The following is a 19,849-nucleotide window of genomic DNA, read 5'->3' as shown; positions in this document are numbered from 1 at the left end:
TATCTTGTTAGAATGTGCAGATCAAATTGTGGGTGGCATCTGAGTTACAAACATATGGCACAAAAGACAGGACTATGCAGCACTTTAAAGACTAACAAGATGGTTTATTAGGTGATGAGCTTTCGTGGGAGCGTTCATATGGCAAACTTTCATAACATGTGAGGAGAAATGCTCCCGTGTGAATTATTCAAGAATAACACAAGAACCGTAAGTATGGATCTCTGCATTTAATTCCCAAAGACACCTCCAACAGCATGTACCAAGGAGCTGCCAGCAAAATTTGTAAGTCTTATGAAGGACTGATGGCAAAGCACATGCACCATGGAACTGCCTGACTCATGATGCAGCCAGGATTTTCCCAGCACAAGGGGTCCAACTAGAAAAGGGGAGAACAAAGGCCTGTGGTCACCTTTTTCCTACCCCCATCTCTGAACTGGTGAATTCTAACAGGAAATTTCAAACAAAAGGACTGAGTTCCCCCCAAACTCTTTGAGAAATCCAGAGAGACTAGCAGATTTAACATCCCTGCTATCGTTTTGGACTACAGGCTTTGATCCAATTGTAATGTATTGAGTTTGCTTTGTCTTAGTAGTAACTCACATTTCTTTTTCATAGTTAGTAACACGTATGTTAGTTTACTAAAGGCTTGGCTACATCAAGCCTCCATTGCACTGGGTAAGTGACTAGCCCCCAGGGACTGAAAGAACCTAATATGTGATGACTTTTGGTTTTAATAACCTTTCATCACAGAAGTCCAGTTTGTCTGGGTGACAAATAGGCTGCTGTGATCCACTATGGCCTTTGTTATGTTCAAGTCAAAAAAGCATTCTTTAAAAATTGGAAGTCTTATTAAGAAAAATAGAAAGACACAATTTTTTACACTAGACTTGACAGAGTTGAATTAGGCAGGGCAAAAAAGAATTAAGAGAAACCACGACCCCACCCCAAAAAAAACAGTACACCAGAAGTAAGAAGCCTGCTAAACAATCAGTAGGGCTACTGGACAACTGACACGCTAGAAGAGCTGTCAAGAAGACAAGACCACTGAGGAGAAGCTAAATGAATTCTTTGCATCAGTCTTCAGTGCACGGGACGTGAGGGAGCATCCCACACCTGAGCCATGCTTTTTAGGTGACAAATATGAGGAACTGTCCTTAACTGAGATGTCTGTAGAGGAGGTTTTGCCTCAAATTGATAAAATTAAACAGAAATAAGTCACCAAGACTACATGGTAGTCACCCAAGAGTTTTGAAGGAACTCAAATACAAAACTGGAGAACTAACAACTGTGGTATGTAACCTGTCGCTTAAATCAGCTTTTGTACCAGATGCCTGGAGGACAGTGAATATGACACCATTAAAAAAAAAAAAAAAAAACAGCTTCAGAGGCAATCCTGGCAATGACGGGTCAGGAAACTGAACTTCAGTGCAAGGCAAATTGGTTGAAACCATTGTAAAGAACAGAATTATTAGGCACGCAGATAAACATGATTTGTTGGGGCAGAGTCAACAAATGGTGAACAAACATATGGACAAGGGTGATGCAGTGGAGATAGCACACTTGGACCTTCAAAAGGCCTTTGACAAGATTCCTCACCAAAGGCTCTTAAGCGAAGCAAGCAGTCATGGGATGAGGGGAAAATCCTCTCATGAATCAGTAACTGGGGAATAAATGGTTGGATTTCAGAATGCAGAGAGGTAAAGAGCAGTATCCCTCAGAAATCTAGACTGGGACCTGGCTCAATATATTCATAAATGACCTGGAAAAAGTAACCAAGAATGAGGTGTCAAGGTTTACAGATGATAGAAAATTACTCAAAGTTAAATCGAAAGCAGACTGTAAAGAAGTACAAAGGGATCTCTTAAAACTAGGAGACTAGGCAACCAAGTGGCAGATTTATTTTTCGTGTATCTACATTAAATGTATGCACATTTTAAAACAATCCCAAATATAGGTACACAATGATGAGATCCAACTTAGCTGTCCCAGTGAAGAAAGAGATTTTGGAGTGATTGTAGATAGAAAACATGCCAAGAGGCAGCAAAGTCCTCTTTAACACTTGGACTTCGCAGATGATCTTGCTCTCCCATCACCTACCCAACACCATATACAAGAAACAACACTGGACTCAAAGCATTCAGCCAGCAAACTGGATCGAAAACCAAGTGCATGACCTTTAATGTCGCCTCACCATCACCAATACAGACAGCATTATTCTCAACAATGTAAAAACATTTACCTATTTGGCAGTACCATCAGCCAGGATGGTGGAAGAAGCCAGGACACCTGGAGCAAAAAATCAACGATGTCAAGAACATTATCAGGAGCTTCAATACAGGTTGGAAAGCATGGGCGGTTGGTGCAGCTGGGGCTGGGGGAGGCAGGGTCCCAGCCCTACTTACATCCCCATCCCCTCTGCTGAGGCCTAACCCCATAGAAAGGGGAGGAGAAGGAGGAGCATGCTGAGAGTGCCACCCCAGGAGGAAATGGGGCAGCGCCCCAAGCATGCCACTCAGGGGTGGGGAGGAGATGGGGCAGTGAACCAAACATGCCCCAGTCCCCTCCCCACCCGAGCACCGGGGAGAGGAAGAGATGGCGTGTGTGTGCAGCACGGCTCCCCCACCTCCCCGGAGCACCGGGGGAGGGAGGGCGCCACATAGTTCCAGCCTCCCCAGCCAGGAGTACCAAGGAGTAATACTCTGCCACCAGAACATCTACCCCAGGCGTGCACGTGTGGCCGTGTGTGGTGGTTTGGGAAGGCAAATCCTTCTTATGTTCTTATGTTCTTCCCCACCTGCCCCACCCCCGCCCAGGCTACTGGACGTCCATGTTGGAAAGCATCAAAATTCAAAACAAAAACTGAACTCAAGATTCATCAGAGCTGCCTACTTTCAACATTATTTTATATGGAGAATGCTGGGGAATGAAAAATATGACATGTCCAAACTGTCTTCATTCCATACATCCTCTCTCAGAGAAATCCTCCATGTCTTTCAGCACAGAACAATCTCAAACCAATATCTACTGACACAGCACATCTAAGAGGAAAGGATCATAATCATTGCTAGGAGGTGTTGGAGACAGATTGGCTATGGACTTCTGATGAAAACTGATTCCATCAATAGAGTTGCAGTCAGAAGGACATCCAGGGTGAAAGTAACTTAAATTTCTTACAGGTACTGTCCTATCACAACCCACCACCCTTTGGGGAGGAAGCTAACCACAGGAAGGAGGGAGGTTGGCCATACAACAGTACGGCCAAGGCTACACTGCCCAGTCTTGTGCAATAACATATGCAAATGAGGCATGGCTCTTGCACAAGAGGGGGTTTTGCACAAAAAGGAGCAGTGTAGACTGCTCCTTCTTGCGCAAAAGCCCCTTGCACAAAATGGTGGCTCAAGTATGCAAAGGAGGCATGGCAATCTTCATTGCTGCGCCTCATTTGCATATGTTCTTGTGCAAGACTGGGCAGTGTAGACGTAGCCTATCTGTAAGAAATTTAAGTGTAGGGGTGGAGTGCAAGGGGCTCAGGGTAGAGGCTTCTGGAAGTATTTCTTCACACAACACAGTTAAACTTTGGAACTCCCTGCCAGGGGATGTTGTGAAGGCCAAAACTACAACTAGATACATTCATGGAGGATAGATCTAGCAATGACTATTAGGCAAGATGTTCAAGGATGCAACCCCATGTTCTGAATGTTCCTCGGACTCTGTCAGATTCTGGAACAGGATGGTCACTTGATGATTTCCCTGTTCTGTTCACTGCTTTTGAAGCATCTGGCATGGCCACTGCCAGAAGAGAGGGTCCTGAGCTAAGATGGACCATTGGTCTGACTCGGTGTGGTCGTTCCTGTGTTCTTAGAACCATTGGGTCCTCCTTAGCCCTTTCCTCAGAGTTATACCACAGGAGGGATGATCTGCTTTCTAGTCAGATGATTGGTTGGTGGCATGTGGAGTGTGAGAAATTGGTAGGTGTGTAAGTTAAATGCTGGCGAGAAGGGTAAGTGACAAGGAGACTGTTTTAGCAGTAGCTTACTCCCCAGCACGAGTGTGCAATTCAACTCTCTCTCCAGCCCTTTGGTTTTAAGGCAGCTGTCAGCATGCTACTTATGCCCCACTGCATCCCAGCTTCCTCCCGTGTGAAATGAGTGTAAGTTACACTCATTTATGTGACCTCCATCATAGTCCTGTGGAGGTGTTTGAAAGCAGTGACTGAGCTGCCCATGCAGTTTGGCTACGTCTACATTGGCATGATTTTCCGGAAATGCTTTTAATAGAAAAGTTTTCCGTTAAAAGCATTTTCGGAAAAGCGCATCTAGATTGGCAGGACGCTTTTCCACAAAAGCACTTTTTGCAGAAAAGCGTCCGTGGCCAATCTAGATGCGCTTTTCCACAAAAAAGCCCCTATCGCCATTTTCGTGATCGGGGCTTTTTTGCGGAAAACAAATCTCTGTTGTCTACACTGGCCCTTTTGTGCAAAAGTTTTTCAGAAAAAGATTTTTTCCCCGAACGGGAGCAGCATAGTATTTCCGCAAAAGCACTGACAATCTTACATGAGATCGTCAGTGCTTTTGCGGAAATTCAAGCGGCCATTGTAGACAGCTGGCAAGATGTGGCTGCTTTTCCGGAAAAAGCGGCCAGTCTAGACACAACCTTTGTGTCTAAGCTACATTGTGTGCCTAGTTGTGTTTGTATGAGGAGAACAGATCCTGCCTGGCTACATCCACAATCCCCGTTGGGAGAGCTCCTTAATTTATGCTCTCTGCTACTTAACTACTTTCAGGATGGGTTCCTGAGAGTCCTCACTTCTCCCCGCTACAGGATGCAACAATAGTGACAAGTGTCGGTCCAGGCAACAGAATGTTATCAGCCACTTAACATTCTATTAAATGAACAATTATTCCCCCCCCCCCCCACCCTATAAGAGAAACTCTCCTTCCCACTGGCTATTTATGGTAACCCACTAGTGCTCTGATCCTCCAAACTTCTCAGTGTCACATGATCTTATGTCTACACAGATCCCCTTGCAAAGTGGCTGCAAGGGGGGGAAAGTACTTCTAGAGATCACAACTGAGAAACCTAAGGGGTAACAGCTTCCTGACCGAAAGCTTCAGCTAGGAACCGATTGCTCAGGCCACGACTAGCAGCAGGTATAAAAACACTGACATCTCTGAGTTTGCAGCCTGGGATGAATGTGGCCTCTGACATCTTGGGTCAGTAGCTTTAAAGGATCGCTTTCAGTCAGACATCCTGCTCACAGACGCCAGGTTCACCTTGTATAGCATTCTTGCCTGCATGGTTTGTATCAGCTCTCAACTATTTTCTCTCCTCCAGCTTCTCTCTGCCTCTGAGCAAAGACAAAGGGCTCTTTTCCTTGCAAACTCAACAGTGGGGCTCAGTCACCCTCCTAGCAATTTGCATCAATGTAGCATGAAGTTTAGCCAAAACCTTAAATGGCCTGGTCATCGCCTTTTGATCACAGGTTTCCAAAGGTTAGAAATAGGGACCCCAGAAAGCAATCATACACCCCTTTTCCAAAAGCAAACTAAAGGGGGGAAAGAACAGGAATAAGTTTGCTTTCAGGTATTTATGCTTAGTAAATGCTAACCCCACACTTGGACCTTTTGTGTTTGCAACATCTGAAGTAGGTCACAAGTGGACTGCTTTGCACCGCCCCTGCAAACACCCCAAAGATTGCTCCAGCACCTAGGGGAAGGGCGGAATGAGTCCCACACATCTTCCTTTCTTTCATGGTAGGCTGTATTTCACACTCGCTAAAGTTAACAGTGAAAACAATCAGTGTTCTAACCTCAGCCTCCGCTGCAGCAGCAAACATGCTCTTTCCACATTCTAGCAGTCACTCCACAGCAGCAAGTTCCATGTTCATGTGAGAGTAATCAGAGAGAAGATACAGATGGCATCAATCATCCTTATACTGCCGCTAAACCAGCACTGCTGGCTAGAGACAGCTGTTCCCTGATCAGCTGTCCCTCGGTTACTGGGGTTTATTCCCTTCTTTACTATTAAAGCTGAAACACCCAAACCATGGTTAAGGGCTTACAAAAAATATTGTGCAGTCCTAAAAGGAGCCCATTGCTCACTTCTAAATTGATCAGCTTGAATGTTTAAACTATTGATAGTATCTGAAGAGCTAACCAACTATTTATTTTAATCTAGCAAGGAAGATGCACAAACAGGGATACTTGGCTGTACACAGATTTTTAGTTATAAACTCAAGGGACCATAAAACCACTTATACGAGTGGAATTGTACTGTGCATGACTCTGGCTCGCTGTGCCCTAGAATGATGAACACTTACATATTTGAGGAACCCCACTGAGCTTAAAGTTACTCACAGACATAAGTAATTGCAGGGTCAGGGCCTGGTGTAAATATATTTACAATTCCAGAATAATCCCTAGGTTCATTTGGGACTCCTTCTCTTCTGGAAGTGGGGCTGAGGAGGAATTGTGGAGGTGATTGGGGAAATAAATTAAGCCTCTTGGTCAATTATCAAGTTTCTACTGATTTGCCAATTTGATTGGGGCCAGAAAGGGATATATAGGTGAGACTACTGTTTACATTATAAGAGACAGGTAGAATAAGAAGAGTTGTAAGATAGCTCAGAGAAGTATATGCTGGCTAGTTTAGAGAAATAGATACAGCACAGTGATTCATTGAGTATGTTCCCTTTAAGAAGCAATATAAAGTTTGGCGAGAGAAAATGATGCCATTACATAGTGATTAATACTGGTGATTTTTTGGTAAGGAGGAGGGAGCCAAATCTTTGCCGACGGGGTAATCTGGTTGTTAATGCTCCAGAATGATCACTTCTGCACACAGGGCAGACCTCGTTCCTCTCTATTCAAGTAAAAGATTATCATGTCTGAAAGGAGGGCATGGGACCTTGAATGAATGGGAGAGAGTTTGAAGAGCTTGCAAAACCTACTCAGAACCTTGGAATGTTGATGCATTCTGGACTCTTGAGATGTCCAAGTGACTTGCGCTGCATAGTTGTCCAGATGAGCTCCTCAGCTGGGATGCATCAGTAATGACCAGCCTGCCGAGGCAAGGAAGGGAACACTGAAAAAACCTGACAAGATTTTCCCACCATGACAGGGACAATATTACTTTGGAAACAGTCAGTAGGTGCTCATGGGCTGCTTGTTTGACAAAGATACATTTTGAAGCCACACTTCTCTGAACAAAGTTATAGCCTTGCAAAAGGAGTGACATGAGGCCAGATGGCCTACAAGAGAGGGGTCTGGAAAGCTTTTTGGGGTGGGTTATGATTCTGGTCTATGATAATGAGCTGCAATGGAATTTAAGGGCACCCTGTTCGAGTCCAAATTCTGGGAAGGGGTTAGAACAGGTGTTTTAGCATTTACTCTGCTCTTCAGAGTGGCGTTATAGCATTGTCAACGTTGACACATGGGTCTCTTGGCATGATCTGGTGACAAGGACCCAGTCATTGAACTAGGGCAGTGATCACCAACTGGTAGATCTTAGAGCCTCTGATAGGGGATCCTGACAGGTTTGGCCAAGAGGCTGTCAAGTGCCAGCACGTCAGCTGCCCCTTCCCCCACCGCTGCACACCTCCTGCCCTTTGCCTTGGAGCTGCCTTCCCTCCTCTCCCAGCCTCTTGCTTGCTGGGCAGGGCAGAGAAGGGAGAGGAGGGTGCTGATGTCTTTGTTACAGGCTGGGGACCAATTGGCTAAGTAGTAGTTCTGTAGAAAAGGACCTGGGGGTTACAGTGGATGAGAAGCTGGATATGAGTCAACAGTGTGCCCTTGTAGCCAAGAAGGCTAATGGGATATTAGGTTGCATCAAGAGGAGCATTGCCAGTCGATCCAGAGAAGTGATTATTCCCCTTTACTCAGCTCCGGTGAGGCCACACCTGAAATATTGTGTCCAGTTCTGGGCCCCCAATTACAGTAAGGATGTGGATGAATTGGAGAGGCTGAGGGAGTTGGGTCTATTTAGTCTGCAGAAGAGAAGAGCGAGGGTGGATTTGATAGCAGCCTTCAAGTTCCTGAAGGGAGGTTCCAAAGAGGATGGAGAGAGGCTGTTCTCAGTAGTGACAGATAGCAGAACAAGGAACAATGGTCTCAAGTTGCGGTGAGAGAGGTCTAGGTTGGATATTTGGAAAAACTATTTCACTAGGAGGGTGGTGAAGCACTGGAATGGGTTACCTAGGGAAGAAATGGAGTCTCCATCCCTAGAGGTGTTTAAGTCTCGGCTTGACAAAGCCTTGGCTGGGTTGATTTAGTTGGGATTGGTTCTGCCTGGGCAGGGGGCTGGACTTGATGGCCTTTTAAGGTCTCTTCAAGCCCTAGGATTCTATGTCAGGGTGCTGTTCTCCCACACTGTATCCTATCTCCACAGAATGGAGGGGGACACAACAGGGCATGGGATGGAGGGAGTTTGCTGGCTGCTTTGGAGAATGGTGTGGTGCAGAGCAGGGCAGGGGTGAGCCTGCCTTAGCGCCACTGAATCATCACCCAGGAGCCACTGGAGGTAAGCGGTGTCCAGCTGGAGCCAGCTCTGAACCCCTGCCCCAGTCATGTATCCCTCCTGCCCCCCAAGCCTCTGCCCCAGCCCTGAGCCCGCCCAGACCCAAACTCCCTTAGGGTACATCTACACTTGCACCCTAGTTCAAACTCATTTTTACACATTTTTTGAGGAGTAACGTTAGTTCAAACCAAGGGGTTTGATTCGAACTACTGTGGCCCGGAGTGCACTTCCTGGTTCAAATCAGCTGGCGATCGGAATAGTGTGCAGGCGAGATTATGCTAATGAAGCATGGGATATTTAAATCCCCACTTCATTAGCAATTTCGGTCACCTACATTTGCATCCCTAGTTCAAACTAGGGTGCAAGTGTAGTTGTACCCTCAAAGAGCCTGTACACCTTGAACCCCCTCCTGCACTCCTCCAGGCTTAGCTCATAGCCCCTCCCATACTCCAAATCCCTTAGCCCAAGACCAGAGCTTGCACCCTAACCCTCTGCCCCAGAATGGTGAAAGTGAGAGAGGGTGGGGAAGGGAGGGAGGATGGACAGAGCAGGGTCAGGGCCTCTGAGAAGGGGTGGGAAGGAAGTGGGCCAAAGGTATCTGGGCTTGAAGTAGATCCTGGATTGCACTTAAATTCACTCATGCTTTAAAAGGTTGGAGACCCCTGAACTAGGGAAAAGCTCTGAAACCACAACATCTGATAGAAGCTGACATGACAGAGAGCCTCGGGGTGGCAGCAATGAGGAAAGGGTGAAATGAAAGGGTGCAGAGCAGACTATGAACCTGAAAAAGCATTGGTGAGCAGCGTGACTGCCCATGTGAAAGTAAACATCCTTCATGTCAAGAGCTCTCTTTTCCCAGTGATGTCAACATGGCCATGGAAAACTTGAGTTTGCAAGTACAGCAGTAGAGATGGCAGAGAATAAGAAGGGGTCTTCAACCACCTTACTTCTTGGACACTAGGAAATAAGAAGTGGGTTTTGCCCACGAAAGTCATGATACCATCTACATGTTTTGTTAGTGTTTAAGGTGCTACCAGACTATTTGTTGTTTTTTAATTTTTGTACTAGGAAATACGTTGAATAAAACCCCCTCCATTGGTATCGAAGGGGAACCTGGTCTATCACTCATTGTAATGAGAGAAATTCCACTTCGTTTGAAAATGTTGTGCAAGTGGTTCCCAAGAAGGGTTGGGGAAGGCATTTTTCTAATCCTCCTGAATATTTCACAATCACTATACAGATCTGGTGGGTAGTAGCATATTTCTATTGCTAAACTCTTATTATTCAAACTTCTATGGTACAACTTGACTCTCTTGAGATTTTTACTATATTTGACTCCATATTGTCTTACATATAATGCTACTCCTTCCCCAGCAAGACCTACTTTGTCATTCCTATATATTTTGTACCCTGGTATTAACTGTGTCCCAATGATGTCATCATTCCATCAAGTTTTTGAGATTCCTATATCAAGAGCCTCATTTAATACCAGGCACTCAAAATTCTCTCATCTTAGTATTTAGACTTTCAGGATTAGTATACAAGCCCTTATAAAATTTGTTATTTTGCTGTCTATCACATGGTGTAATTGAATGGGATTTTTTTTCTTTTCACTGTTTCTCTTCCATTCTTTCCTATGCTTTGTCAACTTCTATTGTTGCCCCTTCACTAGGATATAGAGAATCCCTTTTAACAAAACCTCCTCTATGGAATATATCTGATCCAACCATGTGTTTTTCAGCACCTGCTCTTTCCCCCAGCATAGTTTAAAAACTCCTTTTTGACTTTTTTAATTTTGCATGTCAGCACTCTGATTCTGTTTTGGTTTAGGAGGTGGATCCCACCCTTAGATAGGCGTCTTCTTTCTCAACAGGCTCCCCGGTTCCTAATAAACCTAACTCCCTCCTTCCAATACCATTGTCTCATCCACACATTGAGACCCTACAGTTCTGCCTGTCTTAATGGCACTGAATGTGGAATTGGAAGCATTTCAGAGAATGCTACCAGGCTTTTTACCTAACAGCCATTTACTGGTGGTCCTTCAGAAAAATCAAATTAAAAAGCAAAGCAAGGGGTTACTAAAGAAATGAAAAAATGTATAAGGCACAGGGAACAATGGAAGTGGGTCCATTGTTTCCCAAAACTTTTATGGTATTGTCTCAAGTCCACTCTAAAGAACATTGCCAGCGTGCCTCTCCCTTTTGTAGAGTGTGGAGGGGGGGGGGGAAAGCTGCTATTTTGGAGCAAGAGGCTCTCATTCTTCATGGCCATGGAAATTATTATTACCAAAACTGATAACTGTGACTGTTGTGGACATTAATCCACAAGATCCTACAGCTGTATATATTAATAATAATGCCTCTTTGTTTTGCAATAGAAGTTTTCCATGCATTTCACAATCTTTTAAATATTTATCCTCACAACAGCCTCTGAGATAAAGCAGCATTACATCCATATTTTACAGATGGTGAATTCAGGCCCAATGGCTTCCCCAGCATCATGAAGGAAGGCCATGACAGAGCAAGGACATTAATGCCTATTTCCCATATCTTAACCCAGTGTCCTAAGCCCACAACTTTTCTTTCCAGTGGTATGATAATTAGCATTTAATCACCTCGAGAGCATTCAAACACATCCTGCCATGAGGGCAGGGGACTGGACTCAATGACCTCTCGAAGTCCCTTGCAGTTCTAGTGTTCTATGATTCTATGACTTTGCCTATGCTAGCAGATGAAACATTTAAGTGGTTGATCCACTGTTGATCACAATTTGTTCTTGTCTATGCTGACAGTTAAATGGCATTCATTGCGGAGTCAGATGACCTAACTGATGTCATGGCTCTATTTCCTAGTACAGGTTGAACCTCCCTGGTCCAGCATCCTTGGGACCTAACTGGTCCTGGATGAAGGATTTTGCTGGACCAGGGGAAGTCATTTCTGGACCCCCTGCTGCCAGCTCCTTGGCTGGCACCTCACTTCCTGCTGGCCCCGCTGCCCTGTTAACACTGCTGGGCAGCCATCACTGCCATGGCTCTGGGTCCCGCTGGGCTCTGGGTCCTGCCAAGCAGCTGCACACCATGAATCCCTGCCCCACCGAGCTACTGTGGCTTCCAGCTCTGCCGGGCAGCCACACCTGTCTGTCTCTCTCAGCCCTGCTGTGCAGACCTGCTGCCACGTGCAGCATGGCCCCACTCTCAGCTCGTTGCAGGCAGCCCACTACTGTGCTGGCCCAATGGGATCCTTGCCACTGGCTCTCCACGGGGACTCTCTGATGTTGTAACATCTGTGCTGGACCATAGATGTTGCTGGTCCAGAGAATCCTGGTTAAGAGAGTTTCAAACTGTACAGTCAAGAATGTATCAACAGGTGTGTTGTAAGCAAAACTCGTGAAGTCATTCTGCCGCTCTACTCTGCACTAGTTAGGCCTCAGCTGGAGTACTGTGTCCAGTTCTGGGCGCCACATTTCAAGAAAGATGTGGAGAAATTGGAAAGGGTACAGAGAAGAGCGACAAGAATGATTAAAGGTTTAGAGAACATGACCTATGAAGCCAGGCTTCATGAACTGGGCTTGTATAGTTTGGAAAAAAGAAGATTAAGGGGGGACATGATAGCGGTTTTCAAATATCTAAAAGGGTGCCACAAGGAGGAAGGAGAAAATTTGTTCCTCTTGGTTATTGAGGACAGGACAAGGAGTAATGGGCTTAAAGTGCAGCAGGGGAGGTTTAGATTGGACATTAGGAAAAAATTCCTAACTGTCAGGGTGGTCAAATATTGGAATAAATTGCCAAGGGAGGTGGTGGAATCTCCCTCTCTGGAGATATTTAAGAACAGGTTGGATAGACATCTGTCAGGGATGGTGTAGACGGAGCTTGGTCCTGCCTTGAGGGCGGGGGGCTGGACTCGATGACCTCTCGAGGTCCCTTCCAGTCCTATTATTCTATGATTCTATGACTGTAGAGGTTCCAACTTCCCAATGAACTTTAGTAGTGATTTCAAACTACAGCTTTTATATACTCATACCACAGAGAAAAAGAAAAGTCTCTCAAGCTACAAACCACTCCAAGATAAATGATTAAGATTCAGCATTAAATGCTTTCCAAACACTGCTTGCACATGTGAAGATATTTATTTGCCACCGCTATAAATTAGTTATCGTCAGATCTGGTCAGTAGCTAGACTGAAGATTTTTAATTCCTTTAATACTTTGAAGAACACCTGAAAGAGGTGAGAGCAGAGATTAAGTTAACACAATTTAGAGCAAGGGAAACAATTCTGATTCAGTGGTTTTGATAAATTTTATCAAACTTTTATGTAGAAGTTATTAAAATATAACTATAGATATCACACCCCTCCTCCTTCCTGACTTGCTTAGCACTTTACACCTTGACCTTGCAGCCTTGTGTTCAGTGCTGGATCACTGCTCCACTCACTCTGCCTGAGATGCAGCAATAAAGTTCACATCAGACATGTGGACTCCATTTCTATCCTACAAAGATGATGTGGTTGGTCAGACGGTTTAATCATAAGTAATTTACTGCTTTCAGACTACTCCTCCAGAACCACTTTAAAAAAACCTCACACTTTTGTTCCACAGTAGTGCTCTTCTAAACCATTCCAATTGCAATGCATTCTGGGTACTTATCCCACAGATTGTGGCATAATTCCCAGCAGTAGTGGGTCTGGAAAATCTAAAATTGTCACAGATGCACTATGGGATGATAGCTGGGGGACTAACTGAGCCATTTTCAGCAACTCTACATTGGCACAAAAACTATTCAGACTGAAGTGGGTAATAGATCTGTTGAAAGCAAGTCTCGTCCTAATGGTTTTTGCAAACTGTTTAGAATCCTTTTATATGTGGGGATGGGGTTTTTAAACAGGCATTTTAGGCTGGTGCTTAGAATGGTAAACTTTTTGAGTGTAGACCAGGCTCAAGAGCTATAGGTTAAGCTGTACAGTGATCTTTTGCATTAATCAAATTGCTTAGAATAAATCCTTGTTGAAAGCAGGATACAGTCACAGCAAACTTTAAACAGGCTCTTTTGTTGGCACCACAGTGTAAAAATTATATCAGTCCATTAGGAAAGGAAAATCTCTGAGCATTTTAATTAGAATAAGTACAAGCCATAAAGGTTGTTCCATTTCATGTAAATTCCAAGTAGTTATCAAAATGTTAAATGCATTCAATTACGTACAGCCACATCTTTACTAAAATTCATGTTCATTATCAAATATTAATAAGTTACCAGAACAAGATGACACTAATTAAAAAATAACCCCAGTAAGAATGTAGAGCACAATATTTTAGTTCGAATATGAAGGTGTTTGAGAAATGTTGTATATAGCAGCAGTCTTGTTAATTCTCCTCTTTGGTCCTCTGTTTTATTGCAATTTAATTCAATGCATAGTTAAACTGGTTTGCAAACTTCTCATGCTTCTTTTGGTCCAGTCGATTCATTGCTTTCACCACACGTTTCATGGCTTTGCTGTAAGAAAAAGCAAGAGATGGATGAAAACAAGTTAACAGCTAAGTTGATTCTATATGTAGAGTAATGGGAAATGTTTATTAATGTTAGCAAAAAATGGAGTGAGGTATGATTAATCACTAATCAGGCCTCAGAGCACTGCACTGATGAGGCAGAACAAATCTGTCATGTTAACTAAATTAGCTGCAACAATACAAATAGTTTAAATTCAATAGTGGCTTTATTAACAGGAGTAAACAAATTAAAGTCTTTCAGTTTAATGGCTGTACATTCCACCCTCATTACAGCACCATCCTGGGTAGACAAACATTTGAAGTGGGATTTTCAAAAGCATTTAAATAGCTTTGGGGCACAGGTCTCATTGATTTTCAATCACACTTGTGCACCACAGGCATTTCTGGGAAATCACACCTTTGAAATTCTACAGAGCATGCGTTTATAAAAGGGAGATACTATGCAATGGAGAATCAAAGTTTTATCCCAAAGAACTTTCAGAGTAGTTTTTTTTTTTTAAACCAAAAGAACATTTACTTAGCAATGGATATACCAGAACTCAAAACAGAGCTTGCTGTTCAATTAAAAACAAACACACATTTTATTACAAAGGTTCTGCAAAAGCTTTACTGCAATATAAAGAAAATAAATCTCTTCAACTCCTCCCCCATGCCACTTCCGGGATGGAATATGGCAGCTATTTTACTCACACAAAAACCTTAGAAAGGAGAAGATAATGCCTTGTAAACAAATGGCTACCTTCTTTTCTGTAATTTTTTCCCCCTTAAGATATGTTGCACATGTTCATTTCACTGTAAGTGTGTGTGCGCGCTTCATGCACAGTTGTTGAACTTTTTCTTTCAGGCCCTATCTTCACTACATGGATGATTGCTGTCAATCTTCTGGAGTTTGATTCAGTGGGTCTAGTAAAAACCTGCTATATCGAACTCAGAGGGCAATCCCATGAGTACCAGTACTCCTGCGAGGAGTAAGGGAAGTTGATGAGAGCATTTCCTCCTATCGACCTCCAGCTATGGCGAGCATACAGAAAATTGAATTAAGGTATGTTGACTCCAGCTATGTAATTAATGGTGCTGGAGTTGTGTATCTTAATTCGACCTTTCCCCGTTGTGTAGACCTGACCTTAGTGGCACCAGTTGAGGCATCTCATCCTCTATTGCCACATACCATTACGTGCTGGTATGAGAGGGTGGATAAACTCCAATGGAGAGAGGAATGAGGGTAGTGGAATGGACACATATAACACATCTCAAAAAATAAGCTACAGAAAGATAGGTTATGTTTTTTCTTCTTTGAGTGTCTGGATGTGTCCATTCCACTATAGGTGATAAACAAGTAAAAAAACTGGAGATGAAGTCTGAGTCTACCTGAAGAGCAACTGTAGGACAACCTATCCAAAACTGACATCATCCATGGGAAATGGCATAATGAGAAGCAAAAGTGAGCACAGATGACCAAGTGATGCTTTACAAACTTTATAATCAGCACTTGCTTCAAAAAAGCTGCCAAAGTTGCCTGTGCTCTAGTACATGTCAATACTCTCTGTTGGGGTTATATTAGCCTATTGGCAGCTGTGACAGGGCGCCTGCCCTGCACTGGCCCTTTAAGACCAGGACTGAGGCCCTGAGCCAGAGCAGGAATAGAGGGACCACTGAAGCTGTTGGGCTAATGAGAGCCCAGCTGTCAGCTACACAGAAAAGCCCGGTTGGCTTGGAAAAGCCCAGCTGAAGCCATTAGGGCGAGTGAGAGCCCAGCTGCCAGCTATAAATAGGGAAGCACAGTTTGCTTAGGGGAGGCCAGTGGAGAGCTGACTGCAGAGGAAGCAGGAGCTCCTTGGAGGGAGACAAGCTAGGGATAGCCAGCAACGGCTGGAAGAGGGCCAGCCAAGACTCCCCCTGGCTAGGGGTTGGAGACAAAGCCCTGGTTTGCGGGCGGATCATGTGGCTGACTAAGTAAGCAGAGCAGGTGAGACAAGATGCCAATGATGAGCAACCCATACAGACTGTAACTTGCCCTGAGATGAGCTAGATGAGGACAGTCAGGGGGCACTGAGGCACGGTAGGGGGCTTGCACCCTGACAGCAGCATAAACAAATGCATAAAGATACAGGAATTCTCGGAGTGGAAACTGGATACTCTGCCCACAACTGCAGCTAACAACTGCATGGAGCATCTTAAGGATGTAGTATGCTCCAGGAAGAAAAATAAAGCCCTTCTCATATCCAACGAATGAGCTCTCCTTATCTCTGTGAGCACTGGGTTTTGTGAAGAACATTGACAACTAGATTGGCTGCTTAACATGAAAATTAAAGACCATCTTCAAGAGAATTTTAGGTGAAGACAGAAATAACCTTTATCCTTATGGAAAACTGTATAAGGAAGCTCTGATAGCAAGGATCTCAACTCTTTCACCTTTTGACAGAAGTAATAGCAACTAAAACTGCTCTCTATCGTCATAGATATGTGGAGCATAGAAGAAGTTACTAGAGGCTCAAATGGTGGTGCCATCAACTTTGCGAGGACCAAGTTCAGATCCCAAGGAAGTTTATAATCTTGCACGTGTGGGAACAATGTGACTAGTCACTTTAGGAATCTGGTAATGATAGGGCTGAGAAAAGGGATCTACTATCCACTGATGTATGGAAGGCTGAGAGAGCTGCCAGATGTACTCTTACAAAGATAGTTGCCAAATTCTGATGTTTTTGGTATAGACGATATACCAGGACAATGTTGAGGGCTACATGCACTGGGAATATGCCTTTCTGACAGGAAAAAGTGCAAACGTGTTTCCACTTAGCCAGGTAAAAGTCCCCAACTAAGGATTTTCTACTAGTCAGTAGCACTTTCTGAACATTTTTAGAACATGATCTCTTCAAAGACATTAACCACAATGCATCCACATGACTGAGAGCTCTTGCAGATTGAAAAGGAGCAGGTGGCAATGGTCCTGAAAAAAATTACCACCTAGACCCAGTGAGAGACAGCAAAGACTTGACTGACAAAGTCTATAGGGTCAAAAAATTAGAATTTAATTACTGGAACTTTTCTGCTTGGAAAAGAGATGATCAAGGGAAAATATGATAGAGGATTATAAAATCTTGACTGGTGTGGAGAAAGCAAATATGGAAATGAAATAATAATGAAATAACCTCCCCATAATAGTTGAACTAGGGATCACCAATAAAATTAGCAGGCAACGGGTTTAAAAAAAACCAAAAGGAAGTATTTCTCTGTATAACACACAATCAACCTATGGAACTCCTTCCAAGAGGAAGTTGTGAAGGCCGAAACTATAATAGGATTTAAAAAGTACTAGATAAGTTAATGGGGTGTAGGCTATTAACCAGGATAGTCGAGGCGAAATACCAGGCCTTGATTTTTCCCTCGCTTCTGTTTGCTAGAAGCATGGAGCTGATGATGGGGGATGGATCACTCAATCATTGCCTGTTGGGTTTATTCCCTCTGAAGCACCTGGCACTGTCCACTCTCAGAAGACAAGATTCTTAGCCAGATGAACTATTGGCCTGACTCAGTATGGCCATTCTTAATATTCTTATGTTATGTTCTAGTGTTGTGGAGACCACATTGTTGCTATAAAGATTATATAAGAATGGTATTTTTTTACTTTGAATGATATTCTGGGCGGCAATGGAATAGGAGGAAAGGAATACAAGAGCAGATCCTTTCAGGTTAACATCTGTCTGTCAATGAGCCTGGGCTGAGACCTTTCTGGGAACAAAACCAATGGCATTTTCTGTGGGGCTTTATTACAAAAAAAAATGTTCATCTGGGAAATCCCCTTGATTTGGAAGATGGATCTGGTGATGCCCAAGTATGAAGTAGGTAACAGTGTAAACGTAACCCAAGCTTATCGGTTAACCGTCCAGGTTACACCCCAACTCCCTACTCACCCGGCAGCCTGCACAGGGGAGGAAGGCAGGGGCCAGTGCTTATGAGGAGCTGGCTTTTAAGTTGGCTCCTTGCGCATACTAGCTCCTGTGGAGTTGCATACCTTCCCCCTCCCCCATGCTGCTGCCTCTGACAGGAGGGAAGGAATACAAGAGCGGGCCTTTCCAGATTAGCAGCAGTGTGGGAGGGATGGGAAGGAAGGAGCTAGTACACACGGGAAGCCAGCTTTTAAAAGCCAGCTCCTCGCAAGCACTGACTACTGCCTCCCCCCCCTTTCCCACTTCTGCTTCCCCCCTCTTGCATGTAAATGTGTAACTACTGGACATTTCTGTGGTTACACATTTAAAAAAAAAAAAAGCATTTTAACTCCCCTAGTGTAAAGTCCACTAGCAATTGAAGAAGGTTCTACTCAGTTGATCTGCTAATACGTTCTGCTTCCATGGAAGATAAACAGCCCCCAGATGAACTGAACTAGTTATGTGAAAGTCTTAATGGTGAACTACTTCCTGGCATAACTGGGCCAACTGTGCTCCTCTTTGTCCATGTATACAAGAAAATGTTAACATGCCTACTTGAGCCTGAAGAGAAAGAATCGGAAATGTCTGACAACTGAGGGCAGAGGGGGGTTAGAGTTGATACCTGGAGACAAGTAGCCCAAGCCTAGGGATAGCAATACCAGGGACATCACTGAAGACTCACCTTTCGACTGCACTGGCCTTTGTGGAATGTTGGCAGATAATGTTACCATGGGCCCTGATGCAGTGAGGCTGGTGCTGCAGCCATCGCTACCGACTGTGAACCTCCTTGCACTTCCAGGGATATTGGTAACAAGAAGATAAATAGGTCCCATGGGAGCGGTTGGGAGTGGCAATGACTGATAACTCTGCCACCGAGATCTTTCAGGACACTCTCAACCAATCTCACAGAGGCCCTGGAGGCAGTGATCCCTTTTTCACTGAAGAATGCTCCAGTGAGCTACTCTTACCAAAATGTCTTGTAGAGGCTCTGCCTCTATTTGGCTTTAGCATGGACACACCCATGTGAGGTTTGGAGCTTAAAGGAGGGACCAAGCCCCTCCTTTAGTACCAACCAATGGACCATGGAGCTGCAGACACTCTATACCAAAGATAATGTTCTTGGTTTCCTCAGAGTAAGATGAATTTGGTAAAGTGTCGCATCCATGGGTAAACATTTGAGTCTTGACACACTCTTTGACTGGGGCTTAGATCTCCTACAAATGTGACATTTGTGCACTTATGTGGGATTCTTCCAAACATTTATTACTGATAGCATAGGTTAAGTGCAAGATCTGCCGAACTTATAATCTAGTGAGTATGGCATCATTCTGGTATCGACCCTAGTACCAAAAGATGAAAAGCTGATCCAAAAAGACTCAAGACTAATATATATATATAGCTAAAACTAACTTAAATGTTACTAAAACTAACTTAAATTTTACTCACTTCCTAACAGCAGCAAATATACACTAAGGAGTAAGGAAAGCACTTATGACAAGTCTGAGATTGCTCTGACAGCCATTAGTGGCAGTAAGAAGGAAGTGAGAGGATCAGGGCAGCTCCACCCTCTGAAACTAGCACATTGGCGTGTGGGGACAAAAGGTACTGAGCCATGCTGACCGGTACCTCTGAAGAAAAAGAGTTCTCTGACAACTGTGTACACAGTGCACACCCACCCACCGACAGTGGAATGGATATGTGCAAGCATTAAAAGAAGCGTATCTAGCAAGTAAATTTGTGTTGGCAGGATCGGTAATTGTCCACAACCCCTGCTAACTAGGACGCAGAGCTAACACCCCAATACCTGCAAGAAGGAGAATGGGATCTTTAATGACTGCTGGTGACTCATGTTGCAAGGCATGAGTGAGTGCCTTCTGCGCATGAGCAGTCTCCATCTCCATCATACTCTC

At 44.1% G+C, this 19,849-nt stretch overlaps 1 protein-coding gene across 6 annotated transcripts in view; it reads right to left on the bottom strand.

Annotated features, from left to right (window-relative positions):
- Positions 1-13,591: 13,591 nt before the first annotated feature.
- Positions 13,592-19,849, bottom strand: part of UVSSA (UV stimulated scaffold protein A) — a 91,232-nt gene continuing 84,974 nt past the window's right edge. For all 6 annotated transcript variants that reach the window (XM_075930914.2, XM_075930915.2, XM_075930917.2 and 3 more), the window contains one exon: positions 13,592-13,999. In XM_075930914.2, the coding sequence (XP_075787029.2) occupies positions 13,906-13,999 (94 nt within the window). In that variant the 3' untranslated portion in view covers positions 13,592-13,905. The remainder of the gene's footprint in view (positions 14,000-19,849) is intronic.

This window comes from Pelodiscus sinensis, chromosome 4 (assembly GCF_052426305.1).
Source record: "Pelodiscus sinensis isolate ZL-2025 chromosome 4, ASM5242630v1, whole genome shotgun sequence".
NCBI lineage: Eukaryota > Metazoa > Chordata > Testudines > Trionychidae > Pelodiscus > Pelodiscus sinensis.
Note: the sequence above shows the minus strand (reverse complement) of the source record. Positions and strands in the feature narration are given on the sequence as shown.